The following is a 20,145-nucleotide window of genomic DNA, read 5'->3' as shown; positions in this document are numbered from 1 at the left end:
TTAATGAGCTCTGTATATTTAGAACCGGTTTGATGAGATGCGTGTCACGTAGGTATATGAACTGGTTTAATGAGATGCATGTCACATTGGTTTATGCACAAATTTAATGAGATACGAGTCACGGTAGATGTAAGAGACAGACTCTATTATGCATGGTATTGTTTTGAGTATTTATTGTTGAATATTACATGAGTTTTTAGGAGAGATGTAGGTGTTGTTATAGAGTTATTGACCCACCCCACCAGCCGGGTGCTTATGCAGTTATATAGAAGGAGAACAAAGACTTGTACGAGAACCAATCAGGGAGTACCGTCAAACTAGTCAAACCAGTTTTGATTCCGGTTGGATTTGATTATTCAAAATGGCGCATGTATCTTGGTTGGTGGCTGGTCAAACCGGTTTTCAGGCTGGATAAAAATATTCAAAATGGCGAATTAAAATTCTAAAGGTCAAACTGGCAGTTTAAACCGGTTATATAGTGCTGATTGCTTTAAGTACCGTTTGTGTAACTTTGTGTATGTGTAAACGTAAGGAAAACAAATTCTTAATTAATTTAAAAATACTTCAGAAATAAAAATACCTCGCATGACTTCTAAACATGACGCGCGAGAAAAAGCAATTACGACTTCTTGCAATTAATATTTGTGTTGGACTGGAAGCGCATTGTTTTTTTAAAAGTTGAAAATTTCAATAACAAAAAGTTGTCGAAGTGTTTGTACGTTTTACATAATAAAACTGTTTTTGCTCACCCAAATCTTGCATTAAATCTTGCATTTAAACGTGTAGTTGAGTGCATGACAATCCGAGTGACCGCAATGTTGATAAACAGAAATGATTAAATCACGTTCAGGTTGAAAATACGTTACTTTGTCAGCACGTCAGTTGAAAAGAACTTATTTTTAAATTGCAATTTCATTAACATTATTGTAAGCGTCAAATGATTTTTACAGCAAATGATTTGTTAAAAATTAACTTCGAAAACTTTATTAGACAATCAATAAGCGATTTAACGTTCAGCTCGTAAACTTATAAGGCGAAAGGGGAGTTGAAAGTCATTTGATTTTTCCTTGAGCATCTTTACCTCAACGGTTTCTCTCAGATTGTGCGTGGATGCTTTTGTTTTGTTTGCTTTTGTTTTGTTCTTTTGTTATTCAACTTTGAATTTAAATTTGAATTTGTTTGCCTTCTATTTATTACACAGAAGAGGCAAACGGAGAAAGTTCTATTTTAAATAACACTTTTTCGCTTCAGTGTGTGTTATATTTTAGTTGTATTAAACTGTAAAATCTCTTTTGCTGGTTTGTTAATAGTAATCAAATCCGTTAAGTGACATTATTTCGGTTTGAGTAGGTTTATGTATTTATTGCTTTCAGTGCTTCAGACGTGTCAAAGTGAATTAAAATCAAAGGGAAAAAAACATTTCTCAAGTCATTAAACAAATCATACTACTGTTCGCGTAACAAATCTTCTGAAATGTTTCTATGTCAAAACAGCGAATTTGCCTCGCATTTCATGGCAAGTTTATTTTTAAGCTAACATAAAATATACTCTACGCTCAAGATGTAGTTTTTCTACAACAAAAACTAATTAAGTGCATTGTTTCTTTAGAAATGTTATTGAGCACCAGCTTCCATTTAAATGAAAGTAATACTAACAAGCTTGTTAAAATCTTCGTAACGTTGGAGCTTCTTACCTAAAAACACTCGAAAGAAAAATTACCGTCTCGCGCATCGCAATATTTCATTAATTTGTTTTTTTAAGCCCCAGTGCGCATTATTTTTTCTTTGAGTAGTATTAATTTCATTTGAGTTGTATAAGCATTCATTTCGAAGGTCGTGTTTACTGTTTCACTGTACCATGAAACGAAAGAACGTACTGTTCTCGCGTTCAAAAACAAAACCAACAAACGAACAGTGTTATCATGTGATTAATCTTAAGAAAATATAAGTCAAATACATTTTATTCACATTCTATGATGAGATTTCTTTTGCTAATAAAAATTTACTCTTTTCTCAAAACTGTAACTGTGTACAACAAAAGTTCATTAAGATAATATGTTCTTGAGAAAGGTAATCGAGTGCTTACATTTAAATAATAGTAATGTTCACCAATCTTTTTTTCTCCCGTAAATGTTACCCGCGCGTGAAAAGGTTGGTCAAGTCCAACATGATAAATGATCAAGCACTGAGACAAAAATATTTTTGGAAACTTATATCTTCATTGAAACATATAACAGAAACACATACACATTGCAATGAAACAGTTCGCATGAATGGCAATGTATAAAAAAAACATACTTTCGATTTATAAAATGTTATGTTCAAGTGAAAGGCAAATCAATATAAGGAGTCCTGCTCGTCTCCATCCTCACTCTCTCTGATTTTTAACTCTTGCTTTCTCACTTTCTCTTCCAATTCCTTAACGATATCCTTGTATAGGTCAATCGTCTGTTCTTGTCTTTCCATATGCTCACAATTCCGCCAGTACTCTCTCGGCGAATAGAAGTGTGCGTGAATGTGCTTTGGCATGTTATCTTTATTTCGGTCGTAAAACTTCCAAAAACTCACTTCGATTTCATGTATTTCCTGGCGCATTTCTTCCATTAAACGGACTCTTTTTCGTAACTCTTCGATCTCACGATCTTTGCTTTCCCACATTCCTCTATACTCTTTCACCTTCTGCTCCAAGACTTCTGTATACACTTGATCTACTATTTTGTCTTTCAATTCTTTCTCTGTTCCTTTCAAGGCTTCGACTTCATTCACTTGCGCCGCACGATTACCTTCCGACTCATGATACGCCTCCGTGGCTTCCTTCAACTTCTTTTTCAAGTCATAACACTCTTCTTCGTAGCCTTCGATTTTATCGGTCAGTCTGCTCACTTCAAGCCTCAGCCTTTCCTCGCTCCACTTGTCCATCTCGAAAATAAATCAACTCGTCGTGTAGTCCAAACTATCTTGGTTTTATCGTTGTTATATTGGCTGTAAAACCAATGAGAAAGCACTGGTGTCATGGTCAAACCGGTCATGCCGGTTTGCAGAGACCTGCTGTACGAGACGATTGAAAATGGCCTACATAGGCAAGTGAGAGACAAAAAAAAAATACATATACGAAAGTACGCGAGATACTCCGAGTAACTAAAAATTACTCATTTTGCTCAAATAATACTCATCTAAATGCTTCGAGTAACCAGAATAAACTCTTTATACTCGGCCACTTTTCTTTCGGGGCGAGGCATAAAGTGTGCGGGTCGATCACAGGTCGATAGTTTTGATGCGCAAGCTACTGAGCCCAAGGATTCAACTACTCGAGATTCCAAGAAATAATAAACCTTTTATTAAAAAAAAACGTACATACACAATAAACAATCAAACACATTTTGGGCACTTTAAAGCCGCAGTAAACGTAACGTTCGTGATAAATGAAAAAAAGGTCATCGTCATAGCTTCAACAACAGCTGTATCTTCATCCTAGCAAATTTTAGTTTTAGCTATGGTTTACATTTTTCACTTTTTGCATTGTGCTGCTGCCTCGAAATTTTAAAAGATTTTACTGTTTAAGTAATCAGTCCACTGATTAGAAACGAAGATTGTTTTGTATCTCACTTATGACTAAATCAATATCTTTGCTAAGCTCTTCGTCGCTTCCTTCTTTTCTTTCATAGACTTCATAGTCGTTTGTTAGTTCAGTGCTCATCAGTTCTTGATTACAGTAGCTTACACTTTGCATGTTGCTAAAGGCCTCTCGTTTTTGTCCATTGAGACAATTATAAATGGCATAGATAACTCTATCTACGATCTCCTCTACTTGCACTACGTTCCCAGAGTTTTTGAGTTCTAAAGATGAGAGATAGAGGGCAGTCCTGGGTAGTTTAGGTAACTCAGCAAGGGAGCTTTGCCAATTGTCACTGACGTAAATTCCAAGTGCTACAAACATTTTGAGCAAGCTTCATAACATGAACTAGGTCAACTTTCTCCACTGCTTGGTCAAAGTAGCGGAACCACGCATCTTCTTGATTTATCATCAAGCAGGAATGAGCCGTCTGGCTTAGATGATTAATAGCACAACCATCGCAACAACCAATCTTTACTTGCTGAATAAGTTCATCGCATAAAGCAGCGAAAGTAAGCTGAAAGACACGATCAACTAAGGAAGCTACTTGTTGTCCCGTGAATATGTCAAATTCATCAACTGGATAAAACACTCCATGAGATGTTGGCACCATGATTCCTTCGTTATGCATGCAAACAATTCCGAGGTTGGTCTCTCAAAAGCTAATGTTCAGTAGAATTTGAACAGCACTGAAACCTTATATCTTCAAGGATAACAAAAGAGTATAAACAAAGGCACTTCTCTTAACTGGTTTAACCTGACTGCTTTTGGCATTTTCATGAACGAAGTCTTGCTTAATCATGCCTGGGGGCACTATGTTAATTGCAACACTTACATAACAATACAATCAGAAAATACATCCTACCAGTAACTCACAGCAAGCTTACAAAACAGTCATTGCTATTGAGTGACTCGACTACTTAAATAAGCAAACACATTACTTTACTCATTTCGAGGGAAGCAGTCGTGGAGTAAACAACATAGAATCGAACGCATGGGGCATCTTTGTCAATTTTGTCAAAGATCATTTAGTCGACGATACAACAGAGACCGTCACGAGAAGCAAAATTGTCATAAGCGTCTGGACCAAGAACAAGAGGAAATGACTTCGTTTGCTCGAGAAGAAACCGATGAAGATGAACATGGAAACAACCTTAGCCAGGACGATGAAGAACCAGAAGAAGAGTATCATGAAGTTGATGACGATATTGATGGTAAAAGCGAAAACGAAGATGGAGATGAAGAGGAAGTTGAAGATCACAGTGATGAAGACAATGAAAGCACTACTGCAAACGATGAAAATGACGATATTGATCCCTGGTATAAGCTGCGAGAGGAATCCATTATCGATTTAAAATCATCCTTGGTGGAACAAGTGGAACAATACTTAACGCAGGGTTTGTCGAAAGAAGACGCCAAGTTTCAAGCATCCACTCTTCTACTTCCTGCATACAGAAAGAGGCTACGACTCTTGTATCTCCACTATTTAAAGTGGTATCGTGTTCTTAAAACTGATCCAACACACGAAAAGGTTATGACAACACTGCGCAGTTTTATGGAAGACGATGAAATGGACTTCGCGGAGGCAGCAGAAGCAGCAATCAATAAAAGAAAATATTTATTGAACCGACTGTTTCAATACAATGACGTCTGTAAAGAAAATTTAAGTGAAAGTGACGATGAAGAAATTCGTTACCAAGTAAGAAAAAGAAGATATCACGAAATCCATTAATACGAAACCTGACCTACAAAACAAAAACAGTAACATGGACCTAAGCAACGGAGTCAAACAAGGAAACAAAGACTTGCGCCAGCTGCAACTTGTCAAATAGAATAAAACTGCAAAGATTTATAGGCACTCTATGAAGTTGACCATTTTCTGTACTACTGGGTCATTTCCATGTATTTTTGATTCTTTAATAGGGACAATAAATTGTTGTGAGAACTTCGTTTGTGTAGTCTCTTCTATGGAATTCAGCATAAGAGTGTCAATTTGAATACTTGTTCAAAGCTCATATAGAAGACAAGAGTAGGCAGAGCAGAGCAGAGCAGAGCAGAGCAGAGCAGAGCAGAGCAGAGCAGAGCAGAGCAGAGCAGAGCAGAGCAGAGCAGAGCAGAGCACAGCACAGCACAGCACAGCACAGCACAGCACAGCACAGCACAGCACAGCACAGCACAGCACAGCACAGCACAGCACAGCACAGCACAGCACAGCACAGCATAGCATAGCATAGCATAGCCATAGCATAGCGTAGCGGAGAAGAGCAGAGCAGAGCAGAGCGGAGCAGAGCAGCGGAGCATAGCCCAGCATCTGAGAAGAGCAGAGCAGAGCAGAGCAGAGCAGAACTTAGCAGAGCAGAAAGTCAGAGCAGAGAAGAAGAAATAGGAGAGCAGAGCAAAACAGAGCAGAGCTGTTGAAAGCTGTTGGCGAGATTGCTCTAGATCTCTTAAAAGGAAGCATTCTAGTATCTCATTGATCATTTAAACGTTAAAGCCACATAAGTCAAAGCTCCTTTATCTTACTCGCAAAAACACCAAGTCTCAGAAAGAAGGATTTTTGCCTGCCATCACCACTTTGATTGCCTCTTTCGCTGTGGAATTATCGGGTAAATTTTTCAAATGAAGTACGCGCAGAAGATGTTGATGGTTCCTGAACATTTATTGCAAAGTATGGAAACAGAACATCGATTAACGGCTCCTCCGCAACTCACGACTTTAACACGACTAGATCAAGACATGAAACAAATCATGGACTCCTCCTTAGCAGAAGATCAAAAAGTAATGTTGTTGGATCATCTTCTTCGAAGGTACCAGGGATTAACAAAACAGATGAAAAGTGAAACAAGCATAAAACCTGCAGTGGTGCTACCCAAAACAGATCCAGCGCCGCCTAAAGAGACAATTACTAATGTAAATAGTCCTGCGTCCACACCTAAAGTTAAGACTACAAGGGAAACACCAAGACAACTACCGCCCACACCCGCGACTACTAAACAATCGAAAATTCCTGTCAGAATGGAAACACCCCTCAACGCATTGCCTGAAGAATCGGCGTACGCGATAATGATGGAAACACCACCAGATTCCAAACGAAAATCTGTGAAACGGCTTAAAAAAACAAAAACGCCTTTAGTGGCAAGGTTACGCAGCAATAGACAATGGGAACCTTACTAAACCAGGAAAACCGGTTTTATTCGCTGACTCTATATATACACAACGGCTGTACGCTCATTTACATTTTGCTTTACACGATGGTCCCAAATATTGCAAACGATACTTGCTACGAGTGTGATTGTATCGAAAAGATGAAGCATGCTTACTGAAATTCGCTAGCGTATTTGGTGTACGCTGAACTTGAGCAAAAAGAACCCAGTGTTATCCAAGACAATCAAAAACTGATGACATGTATCCAAGACAATCAAAAACTGATGACATGTCTACGCAAGTCAGTGGATAATTGGAAAACAAATGCATACAGGCTCTGGCAGGATCTACTAGACATATTGGATTTCACTGCTCCTGAAAATCAAGACTGGATCGATGACACTTCTCCAGAGGAACAAGAGGATGCGATCATTAAAGCCATCATATATCCGGACGAGTTTGGCAAAACCTGTTGGTACTGGTTAGATCTGATTGTTAATGGAGTTGATGAAGTTGACCGGTAAAACCTGTTTAGCTCCATAAAAACTATATAAAGAATTTGTGTTTCCACTCTCGAGTCATACTTTAAGATGAGTTACTCACAGTGTGGACTTTGCCTTAAAGATCTTGAATTGATCAAGCCTGCCTCAGGTATACCTTACATTCGATGTGTAGACTGGAAGTTGTGTCCTTTCTTTTGCCGTGAAGGAGACGTACAGGCTTATCAACAATGTATCAGAGATCGCGTAATACCAGAATACATTGCATTTGAAGGTGGGCAGTTACCTTACTGCAGACATATGGATGTTGCGACATTAAGAGTATCAAGGTCACAGAGCAATCCTTTCAGACCCTATTTCACCTGCAGGAGGAGTGAAGAAATGTGTAGATTCTTTAAGTGGGCAGATGAAACACCGATTGATGATGAACGTAAATATTATTAGCATTATCAGCAACATCGCTGAACATTTAATATTTATTCATTCATTATTGTATTAGTAACATCAATGAACATTACGTTTTACATTTAATATTTATTCATGTTTGAGATTGTACACTTTTTCTATACTCAATAAACGTTTTTACTTACTCGAAAAAAGTGTGGATTTTAATTCGCCATTTTGAATAATTTTGTCCAGCCTGAAAACCGGTTTGACCAGCTACCAAACAAGATACGTGCGTCATTTTGAATAATCAAATCCAACCGGAATCAAAACTGGTTTGACTAGTTTGACGGTACTCCCTGATTGGTTCTCGTACAAGTCTTTGTTCTCCTTCTATATAACTGCATTACCACCCGGCTGGTGGGGTGGATCAATAACTCTATAACAATACATACATCTCTCCTAAAAACTCATGTAATATTCAACAATAAATACTCAAAACAATACCATGCATAATAGAGTCTGCCTCTTACATTTACCGTGACTCGTATCTCATTAAATTTGTCCATAAACCAACGTGACACGCATCTCATTAAACCAGCTCCTATACCTACGTGACACGCATCTCATTAAACCGGTTCTGGATATACAGAGCTCATTAACTCAGGCCTGTTGAATTCATGAATAATTTCGTCTAACGTTTCCCGGTAAACTACTTGCACATCTCTCTCGGACTAAAACTCTTTTCATACCAGTCTACTTATACCTATACAAACAAGGGGTGCAGAGAACCAATCAACTTTAAGGAATTTGTAAACAATGCAATAAAAGATTGTGTTACATAATGTGCTTTTCTCAAGATATTGATTGTTATTTATATGTTATTTATATGTTAGTCATCAGTTATCCTACCAAGTAAGACTTTTATAGCGACCACTTTGCCTTCTTTTATTTCCACTCTTTGCTCCCTGGGCTTAAAAAATACTTCAGCTTTGGGTAAATCTTTCAGGATTCCTTTGTGAACTTTACCGAAGGCACCCTGGCCCAGCTCTTCCATAAATATTACCCGCTGGGGCGGAGTCTCCTTTAGGAGCAGGGGAACAATGTCGGATTTCGATCTGAAGAAAAAATGCAAATAAGTTATACCTCAATCTTATCGCTAGTTTATTTGCCTATCTTACGTATTGTGTTGAAATTATAGCTTATTCTAATCATGTGCAAATGCTGCACTGAGTTGCTGGTTTCGCTTGCCAAAGCAAGCGAAGACCGATCTACAAAATGCCAATCATACTTCTCTTGCCCAATCATATTACTGGTTTGCTGTACATGCATTTTTAGGTTTCATAGCCTTATAAATTATAACCCTCAACTTTAATTTCATTGAAAAACCTTTCTTAAGTTTTTTAACGATATTTTTTTGTTCATGTCACTGCAGTAAGTGCGATATGGTTATCTACGGCTAGGTATGGATAGGGCTATGTACATTTGTACATTTGCCAAGTCTATAAACGAGGTGACATCTGGGTTGAGTCTCATGTCGCAGTCGATTCTGAGACCGTTAATGAAGATAATGTGGCTTCTCGTGTTTTATTGTTCCCCCAGTAACAGTCCCACAAGCGACTGCAAGATGAGATTCGCCCCAGATCTCTCCTCGTTTCTAAAGTGGCAAATGTATGGCTTAACGTGGCTATGTAAGGCTTTTCAGTAATGGGGCTATGTATGACTGTGGCTAGGAGTGGCTATATGAAGCTATGTACAGTATGCCTTACAAATGATTGTAGCAAACCACTATGTATGTGATTGTCACACTACGTATCTACCCTCTAGCACCTGAGGTCTTGACATTTTGCGGACCGAGGTAATGCACACAAAACCAAGCGCCAATATTAACAATACGGTTGCAGGAAAGTTTGGTTCGTGAGTAGCTTATTATATAACGCCCCTTATTATACTTTCGGTGAGATCAACCTTATTCCATCTTTGAATGATGTAGGCAGCAACACGAGATCACACAACGTACCATAAGGTTAATGAAAGTTTCTTCTTCTCGTCCCAATGCTTAAATGACTGAGTTGATACAGGTATCAAAAGAACAAAACAACGGAAGAAAAGTAATTGTTGGTAATGGTTTTTGAGTGTTAATGATAGTTGAAAACACTTTGCCAAAGCTGCAGTCGTATTGGTCATTACCTGAGTAAGGGAAAATACTTCTTGGGATATTTGCTGTCATTTTGCTTTCTGTTGCTTCCTTATCTACCGAGTGTAAAAGCGGTTAAACTTTATACATGTTTTCCTCTACCTTCTTGTCTTGTGGCCACGTCGTTTCTTCCTCTTTCTCCTCTCCCTGAAGCAGACAACTCCAACAACTATGAGAATAAGGGCCCCGCATCCCACTGGTACAACAATGCTGAGTGTTTGTCCGATAGAATTGGAGGCTGAAAGACAAGAATGGATTAACTATTAACAGTAAGTACAATTAATGTACAATAAGTGCCACGGAGGCACGACAATGCTGACTAGTGAGTGATTGCTGAGCATCGGGCATAAAGAGTCTGAACTGAAAGAAGTAAACCAAAATACTGACTAACCGTTTTTAATCGGGCGGAGCGCGCCGACCAAAACATCTACAGAAAAATGTTTCTTTTTTCCAAAATATAGGTTTTCTTGAATGTTTTCAGAATGCTGTTAATTGATTTCTGTTAATTATTCCTTTGCAACTACCAATGTCACACCCCAGCTTAAGAAGCCTTAACTCCTCACATGTATTGTGTTACACTTTTTATCGTCTTTTGATAAGTGTTGCCCCTGACGCCAGTTTTCATCCGAAAGGGATGCATAGAAAAATTCAGTAACACGATCTACTTTCACTCCATACAAAATGAATTCCTTTACAACCAAGAATATCATACCTTTGCTGGTTTTTATTGGCCATTCGCTTGAAATAGCACTTTCTCCAAGTTCATTCCAGGCAGACACTGTAAAAGCGTATTCTGTGTTGCACTTGAGCGATAACAGATGCTCCGACTTAGTGACCTTGGTAACATTGATTTCATGCCAGGAATCTTCATTTTTAGATTGACGTTCACTGTAGTATATTGTGTACAGAGTAATCGGACATCCATTGTCTTCAGGGAGACTCCATCGTAGGTTCACATCACATCCAGATACCTGAGTTTCTTTATTTAGAATGACTGGAGCTGACGGTTTGTCTGTAACAAAAAAAAAATGGTGTCTAGTTCGCCAAAGCCAAAGATTTTTAACAAACTAAATTACCACGATGTGGCTTTTACAAATAAAACGCTGTAAAGCTGGTCTGGACAACAATAGCGACTTCTAAGTTTCTCTTTGTCATCGTTCAAAACCGAGTAAAAGAGTTCTAAACGTTGTTCACCATATTAAAGTTAAAGCATGAACTCGTAATTTGTATCAAACTTTGTCTTATTTGTGTGATTGTCTAATGGAAAACAATGGATAAATAAAAACCTACACTAACAGCCGTTGTGTCATTCGATAATGATTGACAAATAAACCTGCTCTTTCTATAGTACGGCTTTACAGTTAGGGTAGTTTCGCGTCACCAAGAAGCAGCTCAGATACGGTATAGTGTAATAGTTTAGACGGAGAGATGTTTTAAGCAACCGTGACAGTATTAAAACACATCAACTGAAGCAAAGACAGGTACTTCGTTTGCAAATTAAACAAGAGACTTAAACAAGAGTTTGCCGTAATTCTCCCATATATAACATATTCGCGAATTCTATTACCTCCTAATGTTGTCACTCTCCACATTTTGCTGTTGTTTAATGATTTTAATGGCGTCTCTGCTGTGGAATTCCATGCTGTCATCGCTATTTCATACTCCTTGCGGCAGCTAAGGTTAAGATCATAACGAATTTCATGTCCCGACACGTTAACGCCATCCCAGTGACTTTTGCCAATCTCCGAAAATACCTCTCTGTAGTAGATAGTGAACAAAGAAGCAGTACAAGGCTTCCACTTGACCACAACAACACTCCCTTTCACTTCTTTTTTTCTGTTAACAATAACTGGGTAACCTTCAGGAAAGAGAAAAACAGGTCAAACTGCGTCCTCAACGTTTGGAAAATTTGAAAATTATTTGTCTCTTTCTGATTAATTCACTGGAGCTGAGGCTCTATGTTAACGAACTTCGCCACCCTTGTGTACAATGTTATTTACAATTTATTCAGTTGTGTAGGCCATTTGTTCATTTACCGTAATACAGAGGAGTACAAGTTACAGGGTCGGTGCCGGGCGGCCAAAAAATGGTAATTTAAATTTGTTGTACCGGATAGTTAGTTTTGCACACAATTTACAGCTCTCTCTCTCTCTCTCTCTTAATAGAAATAAAAAACTACTTAATAGGCGTCACAGTTGATTTGAAAGAGACTTTTATTAAGCCCATTTCAACGTACCAATATGGATTAGTAGCCCTGACCGGAGTCGCCGTGTTGTGTTGTTGGGCAAGACACTTTACTCCAACAGTGCCTCTCTCCACCCACGTGTATAAATGGGTACGGCGAAATAATGCCGGAAGCACCCTGCTTTGAACTAGCATCTCATCCAGGGGGGAGAAGAAATATTCCTAGCCGCTTAAATGTGCTACGTCACGGACAACTCAACTTGAAAAATTCGCCATTTTTTTTTTTTTCAAGTTTGTTGCTCATAATCCGTCTTAATCTTCTTCAGTCAAAGTCATCATTGTTTATTTTCTGGTTTTTATTACTCCGTTGTTTTGTGTTTTCCTTCAATTTGAAACTAATCATAAAAATGACTTTTAAAATACCGTGACATAGCTCCTTTAATGCTATCGAAACCGGGATAAGCTCCGGCAGTATATGGGCCACTTGGCTCGAGTCTCCTTTTTATAATATGGATAAGTAGAAAATGTGATCGACAAGTATTAAGTATTAAATATCATAGATTTGAGCATTTATAATACAGGGATTAAACAATATCAACTACATTGCTACGCTGAGAAAAATAATAATAATATAATAATAATATTTATTATTCATACTGTGCATATTCTATCAGCAATAATCATATGCGCATAACAATCCTACAAAGAAGAAAAAAAAACTGATTTCGTTATTGCCCTTGCGAAAAAGAATACACAAATTCGTGTACCTGTTATTAAATTTCCTTGCCAGGGCTGTGATAGGTTACCTTCTCCGAACTGATTCCACGCGGACACTGCAAACTCATATTCTGTGTCACAGTCAAGTGGCAGGGCACCCAGAGTGTTTGTCATCGCTGTAGTATTGATATGATAGCGGACATTTTCTTTATCTGGTGATCCAATCACTTTGAAGTATACCGTGTACATAGTAAATGGACATCTACCGTTATCAGGGGAACTCCATAACAAATTGAAATGAGGTAATGATATTTCCTTCTTTTTGTTTTTAATGACAGGAGGAGAAGGTACACCTATGGAAAATATAATCATGGCGTCAATGTTACCATGAACACCCTTGAGCAGTTATGTCTTCTCTGAGTTTCCTAACAACAGCAACAACAACAACAACGACGCATGCTTTTATGGATTACCATATATACAAAAAATAAAACTTAAACTAAACTTATTTTAAACTTACGTAACATAACATTCTAATATACTAAAACAATAATTAGGAGATTTTAGGAAGAAAAATAATTTTAATCCTCAGTGCCGAGGAGACTCAAGGAGTCGATACCTTACAACGTTCTGGGTATAGGGTAAACCCACCCAACACGTACCCACCTTTCCATATCTGAACTGAAAGCTAAAATATATATTTTTATTGATACCCTTTGCAAACCGGAAATTAATTGGCCACCCAATCGAATGAAACTTTCTTTTCATTGGAAATGTTAAAACCTTCTTTTCACTAAAACTGAATTGCGGAAACATTGAATTTGAAGCTAAACAGAAAACATGATATATTCCATCTTTAAATTAGTAACCATATCAGTCCTCCCCCCAACAATATTTTATGCAATGATGCTTTAGTGACGTTCTTCTTCCTCTTGTCGTGTCACTCTAAACATTAATCAATTATTTAGACAGGAAAGGTCACACAGTCAAGCTAACCTTTTCCGTATTTATTAAATTTTTCGTGATTCGAGTGCGGCGTTTATTCGAGGGTGGTGTTTATACGAGGGCGGTGTTTATTCAAAATTCAATTTATTTCTTGCTAACAATCAGTATGGCAACTTAACATTTGAATTTTAAAAACAGAAAAATGTTTTAGTGCTTGTCTGAAAAGTCATTTTCAATATCTTAAACATTGTTACGATCAAGGAAAATATTTTTGAGGTTTCCTCAAGCTTGATTATTACTGCATTTGCTTTTTGACTCTATTATTGGAATAAACGCCACATCATGATGCGGCGTTTATTCGAGGGCGGCGCTTATTCATATTTCTGCCCTAATGTGAGGCTAATGTGCTTGGGCTACCTGTGGTGTGATTATCCATGTGATGTGCTAGCCCTAAAAAGAACTGTTAGTTGTCGGTGACTGAATTCTCAACCGCCTGGTCAGAAATCATCCTTAGAATCAAGCGACTCTGACGATGACTTGTCGAAATGTCTGTTACCAACAACAGTCTTTTGCAGAACTACCATCTCTTGCGGGCAGCTGCGTGTAAGCCATTTTCAATGAAACAATCTCTTTAAGTGGCGGGCACGAGTACTGAGGGAAAGGGGCTAAGATAAAATGGTAATATTCACCCACTAGAACAAATACAGTACCGCTATAGCACTAACTTCATAAGATGACGTACCTACAGGTGTTTTTATTCCGTACACTTCTACTCTGAGGGCTTTGTGATGAAAATAATGAATGGGCTGGAACCGAACGGCACGAGCTGTTGGAAGTTCTATAAGAACGTGTTTTACCAACTGATTGCTTCTTGAATTACCACTGAACAACTGAAAAAAAAATAAGGGAAACTGTCTGAATTTTAAATAATAAATTTTGTGTGCTCAAAAGACTCTTACAGTTCAGGTTATGTCCTACGGAATAAATTAGCATATATTTGGTTATTAATTCAAAATACAACTATGCATTTAATTATTTATAGGATAAGTAGCTGTATAAATATATAACCCCCGTGAAATTAAGGGAAATTAAGATGGGTACAGATGCAAGTACTCTGCTTCGGCCACTCCACCCAGGCGTTGACGGGTAAGGTTGTTCCGTTTAAAGTGGTTTGAGAGTGCCGAGGCTCCTAACTCAATACTGTCTGGGTCGTTGACTTAAAAGTTGTAGAGTTTAAGCAAAAAGCCAGAAGTGGATTCAAATGTTGCTGGTTTAGAATTTGTTTTTCAAGCGAGTTTTCCTTTAGGTTTCACCGCTTTATCGTGTAAGCTTAGTTAAGTTGTAAACAAAAAACTCGTGTTGTGGTGAGAATTATTACCCGTTCAGAGCCGTAAAAGCTGTCCACTTAAATTAATGTTTAAAAACGCTTTTTTCCGCAGTACGAGAACGGCTCGACAAAAAGTGAGTGGAATATCTCTCTTTTCACGTTTTTGTCTGGGCGTTGCTTTCCTTTCTCGGACCACATGACCACAGTACAAAAGGAACATAACATTTAGAGGCCAAAGAATTAGGCAATGTTCCGTGAACGAAAGACTCCGTCTGAACGAACATCACGCATATCATTGGGGTTTCCTTCCCTGTATTCAACATCCCGTGCTGCTGTACATGTCCGGAAAAATAAATAAGTGGCTAGAGTCCCAAAGGGATTTAGCGCTCCAGGGTTTAAGGCCCCCAAAAACCGGTCTTTGCGATCTCTCGCGGCCCCGGGCTCTGTGGAAAACATTCGCAGAGCTCCATGTTCACTAACAAAGGGCTACAAGCAGCGAAACAATGCGTCTCCAGACTCCAAAAATTTTAGGCCCCTGGACTCTGGCCACCCCCGCTTTGGGACCCTGAGTGGAGGCAATTAATTACTGAAAAATAAAAAGAAAAGAAACTAGTTTAAACAACGTTTACATATATGTTCCCCTAACCTTCTCTGTATTGTTCTCTTTGTAGATGATCCACTCTGTGAGTAATAAATGCAACTTGTAACTTTTGGTCCATTCATCTTGAAGTGGATGTCCTTGAGTAGCTAAAGCACAAATGAAGAATAAGTCTCCCAGGTCAATTTGCAGAAAGTCATCAGCATCATCCTTCTTGCTAGGTGACCACGCACCATTTCCATTCAGTCGTCCTTTATAAGGTTCATCATCCGAACGTGATGACGAGGCTGAGAAACTTTTGTCCGGTAGTCTGTTCGCTACTCCAATAGCTTGAGCTTGACACGCTAATATTAATCAATCAATCAAGCAAGCAATTAATCAACTAGTATTTTCCCCTTCCTCACGGCACTATTTCCCCGTTAATTTTGTGAAATTATTTATCAAAACTAGCCGGATTCTTGAAACGCTTCTGAGAAGTAAAAATATTTTTTAGTCATAAATTGAAGACAGAACACGTTTTAGCTAACCAAACCTGAACGCGTAAATATTTTAAGCGGAGCTCTCGCGCGCGCCTTTGCGCGAGCGGAGCGTCCATAACTAAGCGAAATTGGTAAACCCATCAAGCCGAGACATTTTGGGGGTCGCCCCGTAAGTACGTGCACACGGATTAGGTCTGTGGACGAGTTGGCGCCTCGTTCTATTAAAGCTGAATAAAAGACAAAAGGAGAGCACAATAAAAGTGAGTAGGAGAAAAATCTTTCTTCGTTCATTTTTCTCGCTCTCTCTAAAACTTTTAAAATGATAGAAACTTATGTTCACGATTTATGTTCACGGGAAGACCTAGAATAATTGCGGAACTGAACATTATATATTGTATACAATTCAAAAAGACGTTTCTTCCACTAAACAACGGACGGGAAATTGAATGAGCTGAGCCGATCAAGTCAGTTCAATGAAGTGAAAGGTAAAAGACTGTCAAAAGCTACACAGATAAAAAGCAAGAGATAGACAGATAATAGAAATAGATAAAAGAAAAAGATTAACCTTCGCTAATAATTCATATGTTGGCGGTGTTAGAGCAAGGTTATAATAAAACTGTCGTTTTGTCTCCGATATTTATTGAGTTGGTTTGTAAGCTTTGCCATGCAGAATTGACAAGCGCTCTCCAAATATGAGGTAACAAACGTAACCGAGTACACAAAGCTTAAGTCTAATCTAATTGTGAACTTTATGGACGAATTCGAAGTTGTGTCACTGTTGTGCCGCTTTTCAGATCTTTCCGTACATTCTATTAACGCTGCTTTCAACTTAAAGCTCTTCGCTTTAATCGTTAGCGCTTTTGTTGTACATTAAATACAGAAATTTCCTATAAAATGCTCCGTTTCAAACTTGTGTTTTAGTTAGTGGGGTTTTCTTAGTCATATTTTGTATGATTTTGATGGACAAATGAACTTTAAACGTTTTGAAAAATGAATATTAAATTATTCAGCTACACGGACCAAAAAAGCAGTTACGCCTTCGCAAATTACAAACTGCAGAAAAATCCCGCAAACAAGTCAAAGCACAAAGCGGTACTGATCCATATGTTCATTTTACTCGCTTTCATTTTTTTATCAGGGAGTGTGTTGAAATCTCTTACGCATGAATTTAGATTCGTAAACGAATATTTACCCCGGTTTCGTTGCGAGTCACCTTAGTTCAGACTCTTCCTACCGCACATTACTAACCGGAAACGAAGGAAAAATTCATTCAGTTATCTTTATAAAATTCTTTAAAGTATTTTGAATAATTAATAAACCAAGCCAAGATGATATGGTTCAAACTAATCAGATTACATCGTTTCTTCGAATTTATATCGTGTAGAGGCGAAGTTCTGCAAAGTAACTGTTGCTGGAACTGTGAAAATTAGCAAAGGCTAGATGAAGTTTTTGAATTCCGACGACTAATTTATTGAAGAACGTTATGTTGAAGCGTACGTGAGGATCCCAACTCAATACAGCGCTGTCAATTACAAACCCTAAACCAATACAGTGCGAACGACGTTGCGTTTGTCGACATCTTTCTCATAAACATCATCTATCGCGTAAATTCAATATTAAATATTATAGGTCATTAATAACCAGGAGCCCATAAACTTATTGTGGAGCTCCGCTTTTAGGCTTGGCCAAATCTATTGATTACTAGGTTTGCAGATGTCTTTGTCGGCCTTTCAATATCTTTTTAAAGTCGGAGAAAGGATTATGTAGTGGGATATGAATGAATCGAAATGGTATCTTCGTTCATTTATGAACACGTTGTCAAATAAAAAGAACAAGAAGCTTGAGAAGCTTGAGAAGCTTAAAATCGGGCGCTTAATAATTAGCTATCTGTTTTGACTTGAAAGACAGGGTACAGTACAGTAAAAATCGCTGGAAAAACAGTCACTTAAACCTATTCAGGCCGGTGGGGGGGGGGGGGGGTAGGCTCTTACCTTATTTGGCATTATTTGGCTTCACGAGCATTTTTTACATTTTATCCCAAAAAGCACTGCTAGCATTATTTTGGATTTTCGACTGACTATTTGTCTAATTATGTGTTAGAAAGCACAATCTGACTTTATTTATGGCGTCCAAAGATGCATTAGCCCTCATTTTAGTCAAAGGAGCCGTGGAGGCCTGGGGAATAGGCTTGATACGTCAGTGGTTGCCTTCTAGAAACCCAGTCCATCACACTCGTTCCAAGATGACGTCATCCACGTTGTCATCGAGGAACAATGGAAGTCAGCCAGCCAAGGCAGAGATAGCTCGAAAGCGTACTCTGACATCAAACATTGATCGTTACATTTAGTTGTTGAAAAATGTAACTGAAAATCTGAAAAATGTAATATTCTATATTTAAAAAAAATCGGAAAAAAGTGAGCATTTTTATGTTACCCACGAGCACTTTTTAAAAAAATTAGCATTATTTTAGCACTTTTTTGGCAAAAAAACGAGCACTTCTTTTAGAATTTAATGCTTTTTTTACGAGCACTTTCGGTAAGAGCCTGGGGGGGGGGGGGGGGGGGGGCGCTTTTGAGGCCCGCGCTGACTTTGGACGCTTATAACTTTTTCAAGATTCAACCAAACGCTGCCAAACTTTGCGCGTTTATCTAAAATTTATCTCGCAATAATTTGGTAGGATTAGTTATTGTGCCAGTAACTTGCAATCACCATGGCAACGTCATTTTGACAGGCTTGTTTTCCCAAATTTGAATTTTTCGTGTTTCTATTTAATAATGAAAATCTGGAATGTTTTCAAGATTGCATTATTACTTAATGACATAATGGTCTCAATTTATAAAAATATATTTCGCACAATACAAATGAACGATTGAACTAGACGTCTAGAAAATATAAATTTGTAACACTTAGCAAAGTGCAGCCTTTTCGCAATACTTAATAAAGGCGGGGTTTTTACCTGAAGACCAATTTTTCCAACGCTTTAGGTGGCTGACGCATTTCAGTATTTTCCAGCCCTTACACTTTAATGAAACAGTATACAACTCCTAATCAGGTAACTACTATTGTCAAGAAAATGATCACAGCTTATTATTGACCAATGATTAGGTATTTGTTTCATACCATTACTGTAATAGCAACTGGTGAAGAATAGTAGTACTGACCCAAAGTATAAAGGCTGGAAAATACTGAAAACCATTTCAGTCGCGTTTCAAGGAATCCAAAAAAGCTTTACTTATCCCATATATATTTGTTTTGCAGTATTTTGTTAATTTTTGGACGATTTCGGGGGATGTCTGGGAGGCGATAGTTTTTCTCAAAGGATTAGTAAAATTTAGAAAAATAAGAAATATTGGAGATTGAATGTGATTTTAAAATTTGAATTTGAAGTTAAAAATTGGTGGACGGACACCAAACAGTCTCCTGACAACCCGGAGTGCTCTTGCGAGAGGGTCAACTGTTTGGAGGTGTTTCCATTCTTTTCTTCAATCCCTTCTTTAAATCTCTTAAAGTTCCATTCAAATTCAGGTAGAACCCCACCTTAAGTTTTGTTCTTTTGAGAAAACAACAGAAGTCAAAGGTTGCGTGTTATAACCAAGCATGGATTTTAATTCTCCCTCGCTCCCTTTCCATCTCCTTAGCCTTTCACCCCCACCTGTCCCTCCCTTTCTACTCTCATTCAATTTAATGTTTGTTTACATTTCCCAACCAATTCAGTATCGTACTAATCTGTGCCAAGCAATCAGATAATAACAGAAATTTGCCTTAATTTTGATCTCCCATACCAAGACCTTAGAGTATAAACCGCTAATAAAACAAAACACACTTGATAATAATTCTCTGAGGTTATACACCTTGCAGTATTAACGTACTAACGAACTTGATAACAAACCCCATGTCGTACCAAGGATTTTTACTGATCAACATAGAAAATAAGTTCACAATGATTTGTTCCCAAAACGTTTTTTACTGTACAGAGGGTCTGTATATTGACCTGTAACTTGTATACCGTATTGACAAATTCAGAACGAACCGACTTCTGCCCGCTACCATGATATCAT

At 38.0% G+C, this 20,145-nt stretch overlaps 2 protein-coding genes across 3 annotated transcripts in view; one reads left to right on the top strand and one right to left on the bottom strand.

The window, feature by feature from the left end:
- Window positions 1-20,145, top strand: part of LOC144642197 (uncharacterized) — a 210,725-nt gene that overhangs the window by 66,924 nt on the left and 123,656 nt on the right. The gene's annotated exons all lie outside the window — the stretch shown is intronic.
- The window catches only part of LOC144642321 (uncharacterized), a 132,611-nt gene that overhangs the window by 10,846 nt on the left and 101,620 nt on the right, over window positions 1-20,145 (bottom strand). The window contains exons 2-8 of one of the 2 annotated variants that reach the window (XM_078501289.1): window positions 15,657-15,952; window positions 14,426-14,573; window positions 12,789-13,091; window positions 11,405-11,695; window positions 10,550-10,849; window positions 9,940-10,075; window positions 8,553-8,758 (exon numbers count right to left, since the gene is read on the bottom strand). In XM_078501289.1, coding sequence (XP_078357415.1) covers window positions 8,553-8,758; window positions 9,940-10,075; window positions 10,550-10,849; window positions 11,405-11,695; window positions 12,789-13,091; window positions 14,426-14,573; window positions 15,657-15,952 — 1,680 coding nt within the window. The remainder of the gene's footprint in view (window positions 1-8,552; window positions 8,759-9,939; window positions 10,076-10,549; window positions 10,850-11,404; window positions 11,696-12,788; window positions 13,092-14,425; window positions 14,574-15,656; window positions 15,953-20,145) is intronic. The other variant, XM_078501294.1, reaches the window with a different exon arrangement.

The sequence above is a fragment of the Oculina patagonica genome, chromosome 1 (assembly GCF_052425735.1).
Source record: "Oculina patagonica isolate OP01 chromosome 1, crgOcupat, whole genome shotgun sequence".
NCBI lineage: Eukaryota > Metazoa > Cnidaria > Anthozoa > Scleractinia > Oculinidae > Oculina > Oculina patagonica.
Note: the sequence above shows the minus strand (reverse complement) of the source record. Positions and strands in the feature narration are given on the sequence as shown.